The sequence below is a fragment of the Sapajus apella genome, unplaced genomic scaffold (genome assembly GCF_009761245.1).
Source record: "Sapajus apella isolate SASKATOON/1434 unplaced genomic scaffold, GSC_monkey_1.0 scaffold55, whole genome shotgun sequence".
Taxonomy (NCBI): domain Eukaryota; kingdom Metazoa; phylum Chordata; class Mammalia; order Primates; family Cebidae; genus Sapajus; species Sapajus apella.
This window is the reverse complement of record NW_022436995.1, coordinates 11,812,226-11,830,879: the sequence shown is the minus strand read 5'-3', so window position 1 is coordinate 11,830,879 and position 18,654 is coordinate 11,812,226. Positions and strand designations below refer to the sequence as shown.

The 18,654-nt window shown below is 36.4% G+C and overlaps 1 protein-coding gene across 11 annotated transcripts in view; it reads right to left on the bottom strand.

Annotated features, from left to right (window-relative positions):
- Positions 1 to 598: 598 nt before the first annotated feature.
- Positions 599 to 18,654, bottom strand: part of LRRC49 (leucine rich repeat containing 49) — a 135,878-nt gene continuing 117,822 nt past the window's right edge. For 6 of the 11 annotated variants that reach the window (XM_032244667.1, XM_032244670.1, XM_032244668.1 and 3 more), the window contains 3 exons: positions 16,241 to 16,350; positions 12,542 to 12,695; positions 608 to 1,261 (listed from right to left, as the gene is read on the bottom strand). In XM_032244667.1, the coding sequence (XP_032100558.1) occupies positions 1,058 to 1,261; positions 12,542 to 12,695; positions 16,241 to 16,350 (468 nt within the window). In that variant the 3' untranslated portion in view covers positions 608 to 1,057. Of the gene's footprint in view, positions 1,262 to 1,290; positions 2,391 to 12,541; positions 12,696 to 16,240; positions 16,351 to 18,654 lie in introns of those variants that run through there. The other 5 variants (XM_032244671.1, XM_032244672.1, XM_032244676.1 and 2 more) reach the window with 2 other exon arrangements.

Below are 18,654 nucleotides of genomic sequence, written 5' to 3'. Positions count from 1 at the left end.
AGGAGGAAACTGAGGTTACATGCTAGGAACCTGACGGCCCAAGTGCCAAGATGCCAAACCAGGACAGTGTGCCTTAAAAGGCTATGATCAGAAGAAAGCTAACCTATTAAAGTTAAGCGCTCCTTCTGGGAGAAGAGAAATGAAGAGATCTTAAGGCTGTGGGTCTTTCTCAGAACCATTACCCTCCTCATCAGCATGAATTTGATCTTCAAATGAAATTTAAAAAATTAGAACCTTTCACCCATGCAACCCTAATACTTCTGAGGCACAGGTACACATGCATGTCTATAAAAGGAGCCCCCGAGCGCCAACAATGGAAGAAAACACCTTTCAGAGATGCAGACTTACTGATTTGTAACAGCATTTTATAGTCAGTCCAGGTCTCTTAAGACAAAACATTTTCTTCCTATCTCAGTTTTGACTCATTTTCATATGCTCCGCCCATAGTGACTCCTGGGACCTCCTGTCGTTCCCTGAGAATGCATCCCTAGAAGAATGTGGCATCCTCCATATAGGTGAATAGCAGGGACCCTACCTAAATAAAGAGGAACATACAATAAATATGACAGTTCTGACTGGATTAATGAGGCAAACATACTTTATTTTTACTAATTTATTAGTAAGTTTATTCTTCACTCATAAAAAGAACATACTTTTGGCTTTGAAATCATGATGTAAAATAAAAAGGAAAATAACTGAAAATTATCTGCTGAAAGTAGGTAGATGCAACTCATGCTGAATCGTCAGCAAATGCTACATGCTTTGGGCTACAGCAGGGCACCAATCAAAGCAAGAACCAAGGATGCAGTGCTATGCCGTCTCTGAACACTGCCTAGTTCCCAAAGGTTGTTTGGTCATTACATACAGGAAATCATTCCTTCCTTTCTCCTGCTTTCCTTCTTAACTTTTAGCTATGAGAACAGTGGGCAATAATGCTTTAATGCTAGTCCTTCTGGTTTATAGGATAGCGTTGCTGTTGTTTTAACACGTATAGCCTGCATATTTTCACCCTTCAAAAAATAAAACTGCCAAAATCAACTGTAACTAAAGGCCATGTTTATTTTTGGTCTGTTATCTGCTGTAGGCAGAGCTTCATATAGGAATTTTTATTGCGAATTTCTATGACTGCATCCCTAACAAGCTCAATGAACATCTGTGGCCAAAGCTTCTGCAAAGCCTCATTTTTCATGTTGATTTCTGTGGCTTCCTTCACAAGGTCTTCTATATACATTTTGCAGAATTTCTTCTTTTCCTTTATTTCCTGTTAAGAAAAGAAATTTTGCATTAAATCATAACTAATCCAAAAGTCAAAGCAACAATTAGTTGAACCAGAGAAACCTGAAATAATTTATTCTGAGCCCCTAATCCCCCCCCACCCACTCCTCAGAGCAGGAATTCTTTCCCAGCCACTGCTGACAGACATTTCTGTTTGAGTAACGATAACAGCAAGGACCTCAGTGTTTCTCAGCCTTCTCCTGCCTCTATCTGACAACTCTGATAGAAAACGCATTTCTTTACTGGAATTGCTGAATCATAACTACTACTCATCTCCTATCTCAGTTCAGGTCATTTAGCTCACACAAGTCAGCTGAATGCAGACTCACAGATTCCTGTGGTAAATGTGTCAGGATATAGATAGTGACAATTTCAATTGGTAGGAGATTAGTTAATATCTATGTAATGCTTTAAGTATCTATACTCTGAATTTACTCTCTCTTATGGGAAAGTGTAAAATGGTGCACTATACTAACTTATGCAGCCTTGGCCATTCGGAGAAAGTTGGGGAAAAGTGTACGAGGAGGAAGAGGAAGAGGAAACACATATAAACCTGGGACCCAGGGCATTGCCTCCTAAAGAAACAGGTCTCGCTCTCAACTTCTGGGTCTGGCAGTTTACAAATGAAAAATCTGGTTCTAAACATAACAGGGGAATTTTGGAGCCAGAGGATATTTGAGCATTGGATCCCAATTTTACCACAGAGGCTAAAACAAAGTGATTTTGTTTAACGCAAGAATTTAATGTTAATTTTGGCTTTGATACTTTTGGAGAGTATCAAGGCATGATCATGGAAGGTATATAATATGGAAGAATCAATGTAAAACATCAGATAATCAGAATTATAAGGGAAGTAAAGCACTTCAATGAAGAAGGAAAGTAATAAATGTCAATGAGACAATAGATTTAACTACTTGGAAAAGGATCCATTTAAACCTCCAACTCAAAACAAAACACCAAAATAGTTTCAAGATAAATTAAAAGAGTTAAATTTAACATATCATATTCCAGGCATGGTAGCTCATATCTGTAATCCCAGCACTTTGGAAGGCCAAGGCAGGAGGATCACGTAAGGCCAAGAACTCAAGCCTGGGTAGCATAGTGAGACTCCATCTCTACAGAAAAATAAGAATAAAAAATTTAGCCAGGTGTAGCAGCACATGCCTGTAGTCCCAGGTATTGGGAGGTTGAGGTAGGAAATTGTTTGAGCCCAGGAATTCAAGGCTACAATTCAAGCTACGATCATGCCAATGCACTTCAGCCTGAGTAACAGAGTAAGACCATGTTTCTAAAAAAAGAAAAGAAAAATAATTCAGCCAGGCACAGTGGCTTACGCCTGGAATCCCAGCACTTTGGGAGGCAGAGGCAGGTGGATCACTTGAGGTCAGGAGTTCGAGACCAGCCTGGCCAACATGGTGAAACCCTGTCTCTACTAAAAATACAAAAATGAGCCAGTGTGATGGCACACACCTGTAATCCCAGGTACTCCGGAGGCCAAGGCAAGAAAATCACTTGAACCCAGGAGGCAGAGGTTGCAGTGAGCTGAGATAGTGCCACTGCACTGCAGCCTGGGTGACAGAGTGAAACTCTGTCTCAAAAAAAAAATTAAAATTAAAAAATTAAAAATCTCAGATATTGTCATTAAAATTATACCTATGAAGATTTCTAGGAAGTCCTAGCCAGAGCAGTCAGGCAAGAGAAATAAATTAAAAAGCATTCAAATAGGAAAAGAAGTCAAACTACCTCTCTTTGCTGACAATAAGATTTTATATCTAGAAAATTCTAGACTCTGCTAAAAGGCTCTCAAATTGAAACGATTTTAGCAAAGCTTCAGGATACAAAATCAATATACAAAATTCAATAGCATTTCTATACACAATATCCAAGGCTGAGAGTGAAATCAAGAACACAATCTCACAATAGCCACAAATAAAATGAAATACATGAGAATACAGCTAACCAATAAGATGAAACATCTCTACAAGGAGAACTACAAAACACTGCTGAAAGAAATCAGAGATGACACAAATAAATGGAGAAACATTTCCTGCTGATGGATTGAAAGAATCAATGTCATAAAAATGGCCATATTGCCCAAAGTAATTTACAGTTCAAAGCTATTCATATCAACCTCCCAATGTCATTTTTCACAGAATTAGAAAAAAAATTCTAAAATTCATATAGAACCAAAAAAGAACCCGAACAGCCAAAGCAATCTTTAGCAAAAAGAGCAAAGCCAGAGGCATTACGCTACCTGACTTCAAACTATACCATAAAGCCACAGTAACCAAAACAGCTTGGTACTGGTATAAAAACAGACACATAGACCAATGGACAGAATAGAAAACTCAGAAATAAAGCTGCATACCTAAAACCATCTGATCGTCAAGAAGGCTGACAAAAACAAGCAACGGAGAAAGGACTCCCTATTCCATAAACGGTGCTGGGATAACTGGCTAGCCATATGCAGAAGGTTGAAGCTAGACCTTTCCTATCTTTCACCATATACAAAAATTAACTCAAAAGGGATTAAAAATTCAAATGTAAGACCTCAAACTATAAAAATCCTGGAAGACAACCTAGGAAATACTCTTCTTGATAACGGCCTTGGCAAAGAATTTTTGACTAAGTCCCTAAAAGCAACTGCAACCAAACCAAAAACAGACAAGTAAGACTTAATTAAACCAAAAAGCGTTTGCACAGCAAAAGAAACTATCAACAGAGCAAACAGACAACCTACAGAATGGGAGAAGATATTTGCAAACTATGTATCTGACAAAGGCTCAATATCCAGAATCTACAGGGAACTTAAATCACCAAGCAAAAACCAAATAATCCCGTTAAAACATGGGCAAAGGACGTGAAGAGATACTCCTCAAAGGAAGACGTACGAGAGGCCAACTAAGATATGAAAGAGTGCTCAGCATCACTAATCATCAGAGAAATGCAAATCAGAACCACAGGGAGATGCCATCTCTCACCTGTCAGAATGACTATTACTAAAAAGTAAAAAAACAACAGATGCTGGTGAGGCTATGGAGAAAAAGGAACTCTCATACACTGCTGGTGGGAATGTAGTTCAATTAGTCCAGCCACTGTGGAAGCGGTCTGGCGATTTCTCAAATAAAACGGAGCTACCATTCACCCCAACAATCCCATTACTGAGTATATACCCCCCAAAAAATAAAGCATTCCACCAAAAAGACACACTCACTTGTATGTTCACTGCTGCAGTATACACAATAGCAGACATGGAATTAACCCAGGTGCCCATCAATGGTAGATTGGATAAAGAAAATGTAACATATAAACACTATGGAATACTAACTACATAGCCATAACGAAGAATGAAATCCTGTCCATTGCAGCAACATAGATGGAACTGGTGGCCATAATCTTAAGCAAATTAATGCAGAAACAGAAAACCAAATGCTGCACATTCTCACTTATAATTGGGAGCTCAGCACTGAGTACACATGGAAGATGGCAACAACATAGATATGGGAACAACATAGAGGGTGGTAGGGGTGTGGGTTAAACAACTACCTATCTGGTACTATGCTCATTACCAGGGTGACATGATCCATACTTCAAACCCCGGCATCATATAACATTCTCATGTAACAGATCTTCACTGTACCCCATATCTAAAAGTTGAAATTTTTAAAGATAAAATAAAAATAAGAAAGATGTATAATAAGAAAAATGCTTACATCATAATGTTAAGAAAATAATTTTTGACAGGGTTTGGGTTATACGAATGTATGATTTGTCAAAACTCAGCAACTATATACCTAAGATTTACATTTCGGTACGTAAGTTTTACCTCCAAAGGGTAAAATTTACAAAGAAAAAACTCTATAGAATACTGAATTCCAATTAATTAAATGCATGCTGAATTACTTGGGCAGAAGCATACTAATGTCTGCAATGATTGTGAAATTAATTTTAAAAATCCCAAGGCAGACTGATGGATGGATAGATAGATACATAGATATGTGATAAAGTAAGTACACTGTATAGTACTATGCTAACAGTAGAGTGTAGGTTTGGTATGTATGGATGTTTATGGTAATATTCTTTCAACTTTGCTGTATGTTTAAAACTTTTATTAAAAAGTTAGAAAATAATGCACAAAAACTATTGAAGAAAATATATTGAAGTCTCATTAAGACTGTTTCTGGGTTCTGAGACATTAGTATGTTTTCCTCCTGTTTTCTATTTTTCTTGTTTTTCCAAATGCTTATGATTTTAAAATTTATTTTATTTTATTTTTACTCAGCTTCCTGAGTAGTTGTGACCACAGGCATGCACCACAACAGCCAGCTAATTTTTATATTTTTTGTAGAGATGTGGCTTTGCCAAGTTGCCTAGGCTGGTCTCAAACTCCTGAACTCAGGCAACCCACCCACCGCAGCCTCCCAAAGAGCTGGGATTACAGGCATGAGCCACCATACCTGGCCTAAATGCTTATGATTTTTGTAACAAAATATGTTTTAAATTCCTGATTAATTAATGTAAGTTAATAATAAGTCCAAATTACACTACCTTTCCTTAAGAGAGGCAAATTTTAAGCACTTTCTTATGATATATACGGTATCTCTAAGTAAGCACTCACCATTCACCATTCACTGGTCAACATGCTGATCTGATATAGTTCGTGTACTAAAACAATAGGTATTAGGTTAACCAACCATAAAAGTATGTACAGATTTTGATGTGTGATAAGCAACAAATAGTTCTACCTGGGCTCTTCTCTGATGAACTTCTCCCACTCTGAAATACTACAGTCTGAGACTTAGCCACCTATACTAAGTTAGCTTGTTGATGAGAACAGAATACAGTGCTCCCTTTAGCACTCAGAATATCTGATCTACATAGGAACTCCTACGAAGGACAAGTATGAATCACTAGAGATCAGCAACTAAAATGAGCATTATTTTACAAGCAATGCATTTACAAGTTGAAAGCATAGAGCATGTTTAGTGAATGTTTCTTTCACAGATTTCTAAATTGCTTAAAATAGGATTTTGATTTTAAAAAGAAAAATTATTAAGGCAAATAATTTTTATAATACTTTAGGGATAAAAATTAAAACAATTAAATGATATATTTTGTTAAATCATTTACATATTGTACAAGTGAAAATAAACTCTTCATAGCTGGCACAGGATAATTTATAGTACTTTAAAATTTTCTGCTATAGTTCCTTCCATTGTTTCTCTAGGAACATGTTGATACAGAATTGTATCTGCTATAATAATCCTTAATTTAGTAACTATTTTGAAAGCATTTTTACTTCATCATTTCTCCTCCAAACCAATTACTCTACATCTCCTTATAATATACCCTATAATTCATCAGGTGTCTGCCAGGATGACTCTGCCTGTCCAGGATGATCCCATTGAAAGCACATTTGAGACACCTCTCTTGCCCAGACCCATCAAGGATTCGTTGCTCCTTGAATAATGCTTTTTCCATTCCCAAATGCTTTCATATACTCAACTCTTTTGGTTTTACAATATCCCTGTGGGATTCATAAAGGCAGTATTTTACAAGTTCAATCCTGATGAGATGAACTCTATACAACATTGTTTATATTATTTTATTAAACCAGAATTTCATTGTTAAGAAGATGGTTTGGGAAAAATAAGGTCAACAGTGGGGTTTATGATAGAGCAATTTTAACTATAATGGTACTTGTATTAGGATTTAATCAATATCTCCATTTTATAAATGGGAAACAAGGTCTATAGAGATTGAGAGATCTGCTCAGGATTAAGCATCACCTAGCAATACTTCCCTAGGGAAAACTCTCTAATCTAGTTTTTGAAGAACTTACAGTTTAGTTGGGAGATGGCCTGCACATATAAAAAGCCAACTAGAAACATACAACAGTAGGTATATGCTGAGTAAAATCTTCAGACAGCAAATTATAACCAGTGTTCAGAAAAGAGAGAGCCCTTTGCACTGAGGTGGTCAAGAAAACTTGAGAAAGCACCACGATATACCATGAACGTGTCCAAGGTCAGAATAAGGACTCCATTCTAGAGGCAGCTCAGGCAGTAATTCAGCGTGACCCTCAGTAACTCATCTGAGTTTCCAGTTTTCCTCATCTAAGAATAGGATTAGATTCTTTAAAGTCCCTTTCTGCACTCTGATTCTATGTCCATCTTAAATCTGTTTTAGAGGAGTCAGGAGAACAGATGGACAACTATCAAGCAACAGAGCTATGACACGTATAATGAAAGGGTCTGCTTAACCTGATTTGTGAGGAACTTAGCTCAATTAATTTTCTCAACAACCCAGGATGTATGGAAGAGAGACTGAGCACTTTGTGCTGCAGTGATTGAAGTATTTTTCAAGATGTAAGAAGCACGGTATAAATGACGGAATGCTGGGCTGTGAGTTAAGAGAGAGTGATTAAGGGACTTGAGCAAGGTCTTTCCGGTACTCAGAAGTGGAATCAGGGGCTCAAATCCACATCTCCTGATTGTTAGTGTTTCTTTCCAAAATATTATGGAGCTTCAGATTCCTTTCCTCTTTAAAATATATCGAAACAGGAGTCAACAGTCCCTGTCTTTACTTCCTTTATTGCTTAATTACTGCTCAAATCACTTTAATCAAGACTCTGCTTACATGTCTGCACTGAAGCTATCTGTTTTTAAAAACCTGCCTGACTGTAGTTTCAGCTACTTGGAAAGATGATGGAGGAGGATTTCTTGAGCCCAGGAGTTCAGGGCCAGACTGGACAACATAGAAAAAAAATCATCTTGAGTGACTGCCCAATTTATCAAAATATTTTTCTTTATAGTTTGTGCATCTATGGGGTTAAAAAAATCATAGCCAGCCCAATCAAGATCATAAAGATTTTCTCTTCTTTTTAAGATGAGAACCTTAAAGTTTTGCTTTTAATACTTGGGTTTTTACTTGGCCTGGAGTTAATTTTTTTGCTTCATGCTGCAAAGAAGGGGTTCAATATGCCTTTCTGATTGAATATCCTATTTCTTCAGTATTGTTTATCCCATTAGACTACCTCTTTACAGCCACCCTGTTTTAATTGATAGGGTTTATAATATGCCTTAATATCTAATAGTGCTAGCCTTCTTCTCATTGTTCTTCTTTTTCAGAGTTTTTGTAGCTAATTATGTTTATTTTTCCATATGTACTATAGTATCAACTTGTCAAAAAGCCTCAACAAAAAAGTTTTTGGTATTTTCATTGGGATTATATGAAATTTTTAAGTTAACTGAAGGAAAATTGACATATTTTGCTTGAGATTTCTCTTATCCACAACATGGTAGTTTTTCCATTTGTATAAATCTTTTGTATGCTTCATTAATATTTGAAAAGTTTTCTTTATGTAGTTCCTGTATATTTTTTATTAGGTTACTACAAGATACATTATCTTTCTGTGTTGCTACAGGGAGTTAGGTCTTTCCTTATATCTTCTTTCTGCTTATTTGTAACATGGAAGCTGTTGACTTTTGCTCCACTTGCTGAATTTTCTTACAGCTTTTTATGATTTCTAAATTAATATTCTTTGGATTTCCAGGTATTTAATAATATTATCTGCAGATATTAAGTTTGCTTCCTTCTTTTTAAGTGACCACTGATTTCTTTCTTTTGTTTCACTGCATTGTCTGTGTTGAGAAAAAAATAATAGTGATATTAGGCATCCTTGTCTTGATACTCACTTCAGTGATGAATTGGTTTTCTATTCCTGTCTAACAAATTACCTCAAACTTGGCAGCTTAAAAGAGCATGCATCTAGCAGCTCGGTTTCCATGTATCAGGAACCCAGGCACGGCTTAGCTGGGTGTTCTGCCAGGACTTCATAAAGTTGCAATGAAGATATTGGCTAGGTTATGTTAATTTCTGAAGCTCAGAGTCCTCTTCTAAGCTTAAGTGGTTGTTGGCAGAATTCTGTTCCTTGCAGATGTGGGAAGGAAGTCCCTGTTTTCTTGTTGGCTGCAGGTCTGGGGCTGCTCTCAGGTCCTAAAAGCTTCTTGCAGTTCCCTGCCATGTGAGGCCTCTCAAAACATGGTAGCTTATTTCTTCGAGGCCAACAGAAAAGTCTTCCAGGGAAAGCTTGAATCCTTTTTTAAAGGACTTGCCAGATTAAGTCAGACTCACTCAGGATGATCTCCCTCTTCATTAACTCAAAGTCAGCTGATTAGGGATATCAATCTTATCTGCAAAATCCTTAACCCTTGCCATATTCCACTGGTTAAAAGCCAGTCACAGGTTTTACTTACACCCAAAGGAAGGGATTATACAAGGTATGGATACCAGGGTGTGGGGATCACAGAGGCCACCTTGGTTAGAATTCTGCCTACTACCAATGCTAACATTTCTACAGTTTCCCCATCAAGCATAACACTTACGATCCAATTTCCATTTATCCTATTTATTGAGTTACAAAATTAGGAATAGGTATTGAATTGTGTGAAATTTCTTTTCAATGTCTATAGAAATAATCATGATTTTTCATATTACATCTATTAATTCACTCATATTGAATCTTTCCTGCCTTTCTAGGATAAACTACACTTGGCTCTAATGTTTGTTATTCATTTAATGTTCTGCTGTATTCTGGCCGATAATATTGTTGGAAGAGTTTTGTGCCAGTATTTTTAACTGTCTGGTTTGGCTTTTCTTTTCCTATGCAATGCTGGCAGTTTTGGAATCAATGTTTTGCTGCCTGTATTGAAAACATGAAAGAGTTTTCCTTCTTTTTCTATGCTCCAAACAATTTAAAAATCATTAGAATTCTCTGTTTCTTAAAGAGTTGGTAGATTTTACTGTGAAACTGTCCTTGGTTTGAATGCAGCTCTTTGATGTTTTTCTAAATTTCTCTAATGTCGATTGGCATGTTTAGATTTACTAAATATAGTTGGCCTCCATATCCACGGGTTCTGCATCTATGGATTCAACCAACTGCAGATTGAAGATTTATTTTAAAAAATCACATCTGTGCAGACTTTTCTTGTCATTACTCCCTAAACAATACAGTACAACAGCTATTTACATGACAGTTGCATTGTAGTATAAGTAATCTAGAAATGATTGAAAGTATATGGGAGGTTATGCACAGGCTATATGCAAATATTATGCCATTTTATATCAGGGACTGGAGCATCCTTGCATTTTGGTATCTGCAGGAGGTCCTGAAACCAATCCCCAATAGATACCAAACACAACTATATACATATTAATTTTTTCACTCATAGAACCAACTGTATTCAGGAAGAGAAGGACACATAATCCTGCCACTCTGGGCTTCATTTTCCTCTTTTGGCAACACAGGGAAACCCCTGTTGGCCAAAGGATTACGTTCAATCTCTTTCACATTGTTCTCTTACTATCTCTCCAGTCTCATCTTTTAACACTGTCTACCTCAGTCTCTGAACTTCAACAACAATGACCTGCTTATAGTTCTTGCCCTCCCTATGTGTTTTATACTTCTATGCCTTATTCACACTGTGCTATTTGCCAGAACTGCCTCTTTCCCCTTTGCAATATCGCTATATTTTATCCTCATATTGGGCATCATTTTTTCTAAAAGCCTCCTTTGATCTGGGTTAGTTATCTCTCTCTTCTTTTGATATACTGATTTATACTTATCTGTATACATGTCTATCTCCTCCATTAGAATGTGAGATCCATGAGGGCAAGGACGGTGTCTTTTTATAGCCCTAGCATATTACACAGTGTGTTGTGTATGACAGGTGTTCAATACATGATTTTTGAATGAATGAAAGTATGACTGTAAAGTGCTAAGACGAAACAAGGTAGCTGACTTCAAGTACCTGAAGGATTTTCATAAGAAAGAGACTTGTTCTTTTTACTATGTAAGGTAGTACTAGGATCACTAAGTGAAAGTTGTTAAGAAGCAGATTTAGGCTTAATATCAGGAAGAACTTTTTCACATTTAGAGTTGTTCCATGATAGACCACAATGTCATGAAACATCGACTTTTTGCACTAGAATAACTTAAAGCAGGATCTGAACATCTTGTAGGATGCTATTAAAAATAGTCTTGCAATGTGTTTTCAAGTAATTTTCAAGCTGTAATACTTTGAGCCCCACGGGTTCCAAAGAGGCACTTCAGGATTGGGGATGGGAAAGGAAAAGAAAGCAAAAGGAAACGAAGACCCAATTCAAATGAAGCTCTGAATTTCCTCCTTTTTTCTCTATAATAACAGCAGCTCTGCTGTTTCACTTTCTTTTGATATACTGGGTTTTCAGCTGGTGGTTTGAATAAAGAGGTCCAAACTTGTTAAAAACATCTGAAAACCATGTGACTGGTCATTTCGCTTCTGCAGTATACACATTGCCCCCTGCCACACATATACACTTTAAATGTTATATCTGTATATCTCAAGATAGGTATATAGATATTCAAAGATATCTATTATATATCAATCATATAACCTGTATCAGGAGATCTATAGGTATACTTATATCTGGATATACAGCGCCTTGCACATGAGTCATAGATGCTCAATAAATGTGTTTTCTCTCTTTCTTGTTCTTTTGCCCCTTTGTTCCCTCAAAATCTCTTGAAGGATCTTAATGCTGTATTGTTATTTAGATAATTTGTTTCTTCAGCTTTACTATGAGCTACATCAAGGTAAGTACTACATATTTTTCTTCTTTGTAGTTCCTGCAGCACTGTAACTTTGCTTTCCCCTATACAAAACACTCTGAACCTCTGACCACATAAAACATAAAGGTTTAGTTCCCATTTTCCTGGCTAAGTAGCTATATTGGGAATAGAACAGGTTGAAATTACTTGATTAAGGAATCATAAGAAAATGGTGTAGAATGAAAGATATTAATTAAAACATCGATGGCCCCGGTAAGGAGAACAAAAATGGAGGTCCTGCTGTGTTCTCTGACGATCTGGCATGAGCTGGCTAAGTATCCACAGCAAGCCTATGCCCTATTTCTTACATAGATCGGGACTCTTGGTCCTATTTTGGTCTAGATTTTTGCTACAGATTTATGGTACAGATTTCTCTTGAACATTTTTTTCTGTTGAAATAAAGGTATTGAAACCCTGGGTTCTTCATCTCGGGCCTCTGTTTCTTCCTAATTACCTTGGTGCCTACTGTCCCCGGCTTTGTTTATAAGGCTGACTCATATTCTAGAACAAAAAAAGTTATCTTAGCTGACTAAGGATGAAATGTACAACCCCCAAATCCCAAGCCATGTGGGATATATCCTAGCAGTAGATCACAAGGGTTAATGGTACTTTTACCTCTAGCTTTTCATTATAAAAGTCTCTTGTAGTATAATTTAATGTAGCACGATTTGTATTTTCTCCTACAAGTCTTTTGCTGTCATTATTTTCTTCATTGCTAATACCAGGTTTTTTTCCTTTGGATTCTAGCAGATACCGAAATTGCTTTTTCCTGCAGAAAGACAGTAAAGAGATTCAGAGAGTTACTCCTCAGACTTACTAAAACATGTCTGTTTTTTGCTGACTATAGAGGGGAACATATACTTTGTTTTAATGAGTTTGAGTTTATGATTTATTTGAGTTCAGTTTGGTACCCAAATCTTTCTACTAATTAAGCTATTCAACCCCAATTATGCTGTTCCATAACTACCAATCATCAATATAAAGATGTCTCAAGCACTTCTAAAATGGAAAAACTCTCTTTTATAAAAATCAACAAAAATTAATCACAGAGTGCAAAACTCAAAAAGTGTAGTAGGTCAAACTTTCAAAGTCTTTATGTCCCATAAAACATGTTAGTTACCATTTATCAGTCACAAAAATGGTTAATAATTCCATTATGTAGCTTGGTAATATTACTCATAGCTAGAAAATGGAATGGGACTTAAGTTGGCTTAAGTTTAGGCAAAACCAAAATAAACCATAAACCAAAAACCTCCAACTGTGAGCATATTATGGCAAGATTCTAGCAGAGGTTAAATATTGAAACAAGAAGCCTCATTTGATTATGAAGAGGAACATACACAGTGCTCATAGTATCACTTACAGAGCCATCAGCCAGGATTCATCCTCCATGAGGGTGGATTTCTGGTTTCCACCACTTAGGGTGTCTCTAAATGATACCACTACTTGGCTGTGAACTGTGTACTGAAGATTGAGAGCAAAAGACGAATATAACTTTTTAAAAAATTTATTTTTCTCTGATCTAAAAGTGTAAGACAATTATTTTAGAGATTTTAGGAAGTACAATTTGAAAAGTAAAAATAAATGGATAAAAACCATCCATAAGTTCTCATAAATTAATGATGTTCACATTTGACATATTCCTTGGAAACTTTTCTATAAATTTTTGTAAAAAATTAGGATCATACTAAATATACAACTTTGTATTTCCTTAATGCTATATAAGTATTTTATATATCATTAAAAGTTATAATTTTAATACATGAAAAAAATCAATTGTGATATATATCACAATTTACTTAATTGGTTCCTCTTATAGGATAGTTATGTAGTATAATTTTCTAAACTTTGTTAAAAAAAAAAAGTAAATAACATATAGATCTTTATTTCTATTTAAGTTCCAGGATACCTGTGCAGGATGTACAGCTTTGTTACATAGGGAAACGTTTTGTGGTGGTTTGCTGCATCTATCAACCCATCGCCTAGGTATTAAGCCCCACAGGCATTAGCCATTTATCCTGATGCTGTCCCTCCTGCTGACCCCTGACGGTGATGTTGAGCTTTTTTTTTTTTTCATATGTTTGCTGGCTATACAAATATCTTCTTTTGAGATGTGTCTATTTTTGTCCTTTGCCCACTTTTTGATGGGGCTCATTTTTTTCTTGTAAGTTTGTTTAAGCTCCTTATAGAGTCTTTATATTAGACCTTTGTCAGACGGATAGATTACAAAATTTTTCTCCCATTCTGTAGGTTGCCTTGTTTGCACTGATGATAGTTTCTTTTGCTGTGCAGAAACTTGGCTTAATTAGATCCCATTTGTCAATTTTTGCTTTTGTTACAATTACTTTTGATGTTTTTGTTGTGAAATCTTTGTTCGTGCCTATGCCCTGAGTGGTATTGCCTAGATTTTCTCGCCCTGTCACACAGGCTGGAGTACAGTGATGCCACATTGGCTCACTGCAACCTTCACCTCCTGGGTTCAGGCAATTCCCCTGCCTCAGCCCCCTAAATAGATGGGACTACAGGTGTGTGCCACCACCCCCAGCTAATTGTTTGTATTTTTAACAGAGATGAGGTTTCACCAAATTAGCCAGGCTGGTCTCCATCACCTGACCTCATGATCTGCCCTCTTGGTCTCCCAAAGTGCTAGGATTACAAGAAGTGAGCCACCATGCCAGACCGAGAGTTAGTGTCTACTAATAGAAGACTTTAATTCACATTTATGGTGATAACCCAAATGCTTTTTTTCCCTTGCTTTTTGTTGATCACTTTTTTCCTTTTAGTAGTTCAGAAATTAGCCATCTAATCTTTTTCTAATAAAAACCCTTAATATTTTAACACACACAAATATGTATTTTTCCATCAATTTTTGTTGTTAATTAGTACTTATTATCTCTCCTAAACAGGGAAAGAAAGTAAACTTTAACTTCCATTCTTTTAGGATTTTCTTGGATTTTCACTTTTAGGTTATTTAATCTTTTTAACATTATACATTAATACTTATTCAGACAACTATAATTTTTACTGATTTCTTTCTACATCATCATTTCTTGAATTCAATGTTTCCCTCGTTTTTTGTTTTGCTTTTTTTTTTTTTTTTTTCAGAATGGTTTTGTGGGTTTTAGATCCCATCAATCAGATATACTTGGGGAAGATTTGAATTTAGAACTGAGCTAAGTGGGGAAGTAGCAGTAGCATGCGAAAGACTCACTTTGTTAGTGTAAATTATAGTAGGGTAACATGGTTCTGGAGCCAGATTCTGCGGAGCAGAGTAGAGAACTTCCTGATCCCAGCACAGTTAAAGTGGTGTGATCCTGGTGCTCACAGCTGGGACAATAGTCTCCTATTGTTCTTGACTGCAGCAAAGTGCTCCATGACCAGAGTGGTGGCAGTTTCCCTTGTGGCCTTGTTCTATGGTATTCTGGGAGATACCATAGAATCTCCCAGATTCTACGGAGGCTCAGTCTCGAGACTGCTTTCTCAACCCTTTCAATGATTTTGTAGCGATCTAATTCCTTGCTTACTCTAACCAGAGTGACTTGTATGACCTGTAACTGAATCATGGCTGATCCACCATCCTTGACTATTTCTTCCTCCATGCTGTGCCTCGTCGGTCGGTGTGTTCTGTCAGGTTTCCTCTTCTCCATCTTGCTGCCCTGGCTCAGGCCCTCATAATCTCTCCTGGACTACAGAGTAACCACTTGATTGATCTTCATTACTCAATCTCTGCCTGCTCAAATGGCAGCCTTTCAAGAATGTAAATCCAATTATATGATTGCTTGTACTTCATTACAAAACACAACTTTTCATTTTTTCTTGGCATGGATTGGCAAGCTCTTCAAAGTCAGACCACAATCAATCTTTCTAGCTTCATTTCCTATCACTTATTCATAATCATCCCATGTTCCAATTATATGGAGCTATTTATAATTACTTGTGATTTTACAGGTATCTTTCCCCCATATCCTCTACCTGAAAACTCCTACTGATTCCCAAAGAACTAGGTAAAGATGTTTTCTCCTTTGTGAAGCCTTTCTCAGTGTTCTTCCAAAATGTGGTTAGTATCTCCGATGGCCCTCACCAGAAACATTACATTTTAATTGCCTGTGAGTATCTTTAGCTTATTAGACTATAAGCCATGGGAGAATAAGGACTTCATCTTATTTATCTTAATATCCCCAACACTTTCAATAGGGCCAGTCTAGGATACACGTTTATGGAACATATAATTAGCATAGTTAAGAGGTATATGGGATTTATTTCTTCTTCTAGTATAACAGTAATTCTATAAAAACTCTAAAAATTGAAGGTTACCTGGCATCACCCAGAATGGAAATCAGACGATACTGGGGTAACTCAGAAGATGCTACATGTGCTAGGATTCCAAAGAGCCTTTCAGCCATTATCATATCATTCTGTGTCACCTGAAGAGATATGATAGAAAGGGGTAAAAAATGACACCACCTCTTAGCTAGATAAAACTAATATAATCCCAAAGAGAGGTCCAGATTAAATATTATCTTTGAAGTCCACAAAAGTGCATTCTCCTGTGCTGTAGGGAGAAGAGTTTTCACTGATATTTTTCTTTCTTCAGTTAAAATGAAGATGTATAATTGTGGTTCATGATGATGGAAGTTGATTGGAAGTGATGAGTTAGTTCTGGTTTAGAAGCTGTATTTCCTGAGAATTACACTTGAGGTAACTTCAATTTTTAGTAATTTTTTTTCAGAAATCCTATAGCTTCTTGGAGTAGAATGATTTCGAGGAAAAAATTCCCAAGTGTCAATGGAATAGATTCATTTTAATAATGTGTCAAAGGTAAGCCAAGGTGTCGGTCATACCTTGCTCTTATAGGAATAATTTTGTCCCTTCCTGAGAGATGGAACTTTCACTGAATTAGCCGGGATTCTCCTGTTTATTCTAAATTTACATCAGTCTTTCTCCCCAAAAAGAATAACTTGTCACAAGTATACCCTATGAGGGCTCATTCTTATATTAGCCAAGAAAGTACAAAAAGCTGAAAGCAGCATGTGCATTGCTATCTGGGCACATTTTCTTGAATATATAATAGGGTTGCTTAAATTTTAAATACTCTTGGTTTGTCTATATAATTAAATGATCCCAGCCAAGAGCCATTTTCCCCCTTACAGAACATTTGGTAATGTCTGGAGACACTTTTAGTTATTTCTGGACATGACTGGCATCTAGTGGGTATGGGTAGAGACCAAGTTGCTGTTAAAGCATGGTACAATGCAGAGGACAGCCCCCACAACAAAGAATTATCTGGCTCAAAATGTCAGCAGAGCCAAGGTTGAGAAACCCTGGTATAATTAAATTTTGGATCTTTTGAAAATTCGTCCCTAACGCTAGCGGTAATACTCTTCACAGGCATTTTCTTAAAAACAAACCAATAATTCACAAACATCTTATACATATGAATCAGTTCAGACTAAATCTCTTCTCTTCCCTGGACCTTCACAGTTAAGGAGGCTTCTATTCCCTCAAATCCTTCCTTAGCTAATAACTAAGTTGTATCTGATCCAATATAGTCACCTAGTGGCCAATGTAGGCCACTACTCCATCTTTTCTTCTTGATGCTCAGAATTCAATTTAATTCTATCTCAAGCAGTAACATTCTTTTTTATACACAGAAAAGTAGAAATGCAGTGTAACATTACTATATAAGATTGAGGACTTTACAAACAGGAATATATTTTAGGTATTTTAATAAAGTGTCAAATATCCCTGGCATTGACATTTTCAGAAATTTAAATCAGAATAAACTATATTGGTTATTTCTAATTCTTCTTTACTTTATATAATTATACGATCCCTTTCTAATTCAAAGTTCTATAATAAAGAATATTCTTCTAGTAATGATCCATATCTGGGTAAATACACTATTTGGGTAGACACTAATAAGGGTAATGGTTTGGCCATTATTAAGGGGGGATCACTCACCCATAGTCAAAATAACCATTCTATTTCCAGTCTTGGCTAACTTTAGAAATCTTTAGGACTAATTATTAGGTCCTTCCAGGGACTCGCAACCTTGCCTCTGGGGAAGCATCAAATAGTAAATGTGAGTACACAAGACTGATTCAGCCTTCTTGAAAACTAGCTGGAGAAATTAAAAGTCATCTGAAGATTCAGATTTACCCGACATCTTCAGCAGATGGCTGATTCTGAGGTCACAGAAATACTATGGTGGATGCACATTTCATATAGCTCCTTGTACATTGATCCAGAGATGTACAGTCTCCTCATAGTATGCTGAATTTTTGGAGTTAAGTATCTATCTGTAGTGTATCAGCTGCAGCAAAATACAGTTACTGTGTCGGAAAGTTGACTACCGTTGATCTTATAATAAGGAGGTCTTCTGAATTTCAAGAGATATTGTAATAAGACTAACATATTAAAGATGATTTTTTTTTCCTTTGGAGGAGTATTTAAATTCAGTAGTGGTAGAGGCATAGTTGCTCTTTTTTCTTCCAAATTAATATTTAAAAAGAACATGGTTCCTGAGTAGCTGGGGGATTACCTTGTGACAAGCTTAGCAGAATCAATCTAAGAATAACTTTTCACGAATAATTTTCCAGCTATTCCGCTCCAGACCTGAGTTGTCCAAGGTCGTCATGGTACAGGCAGCTGCTACCAACTTTTTTTTTTTTTTTTTTTTTTTTTTTTTGAGACGGAGTTTCGCCCTTGTTACCCAGGCTGGAGTGCAA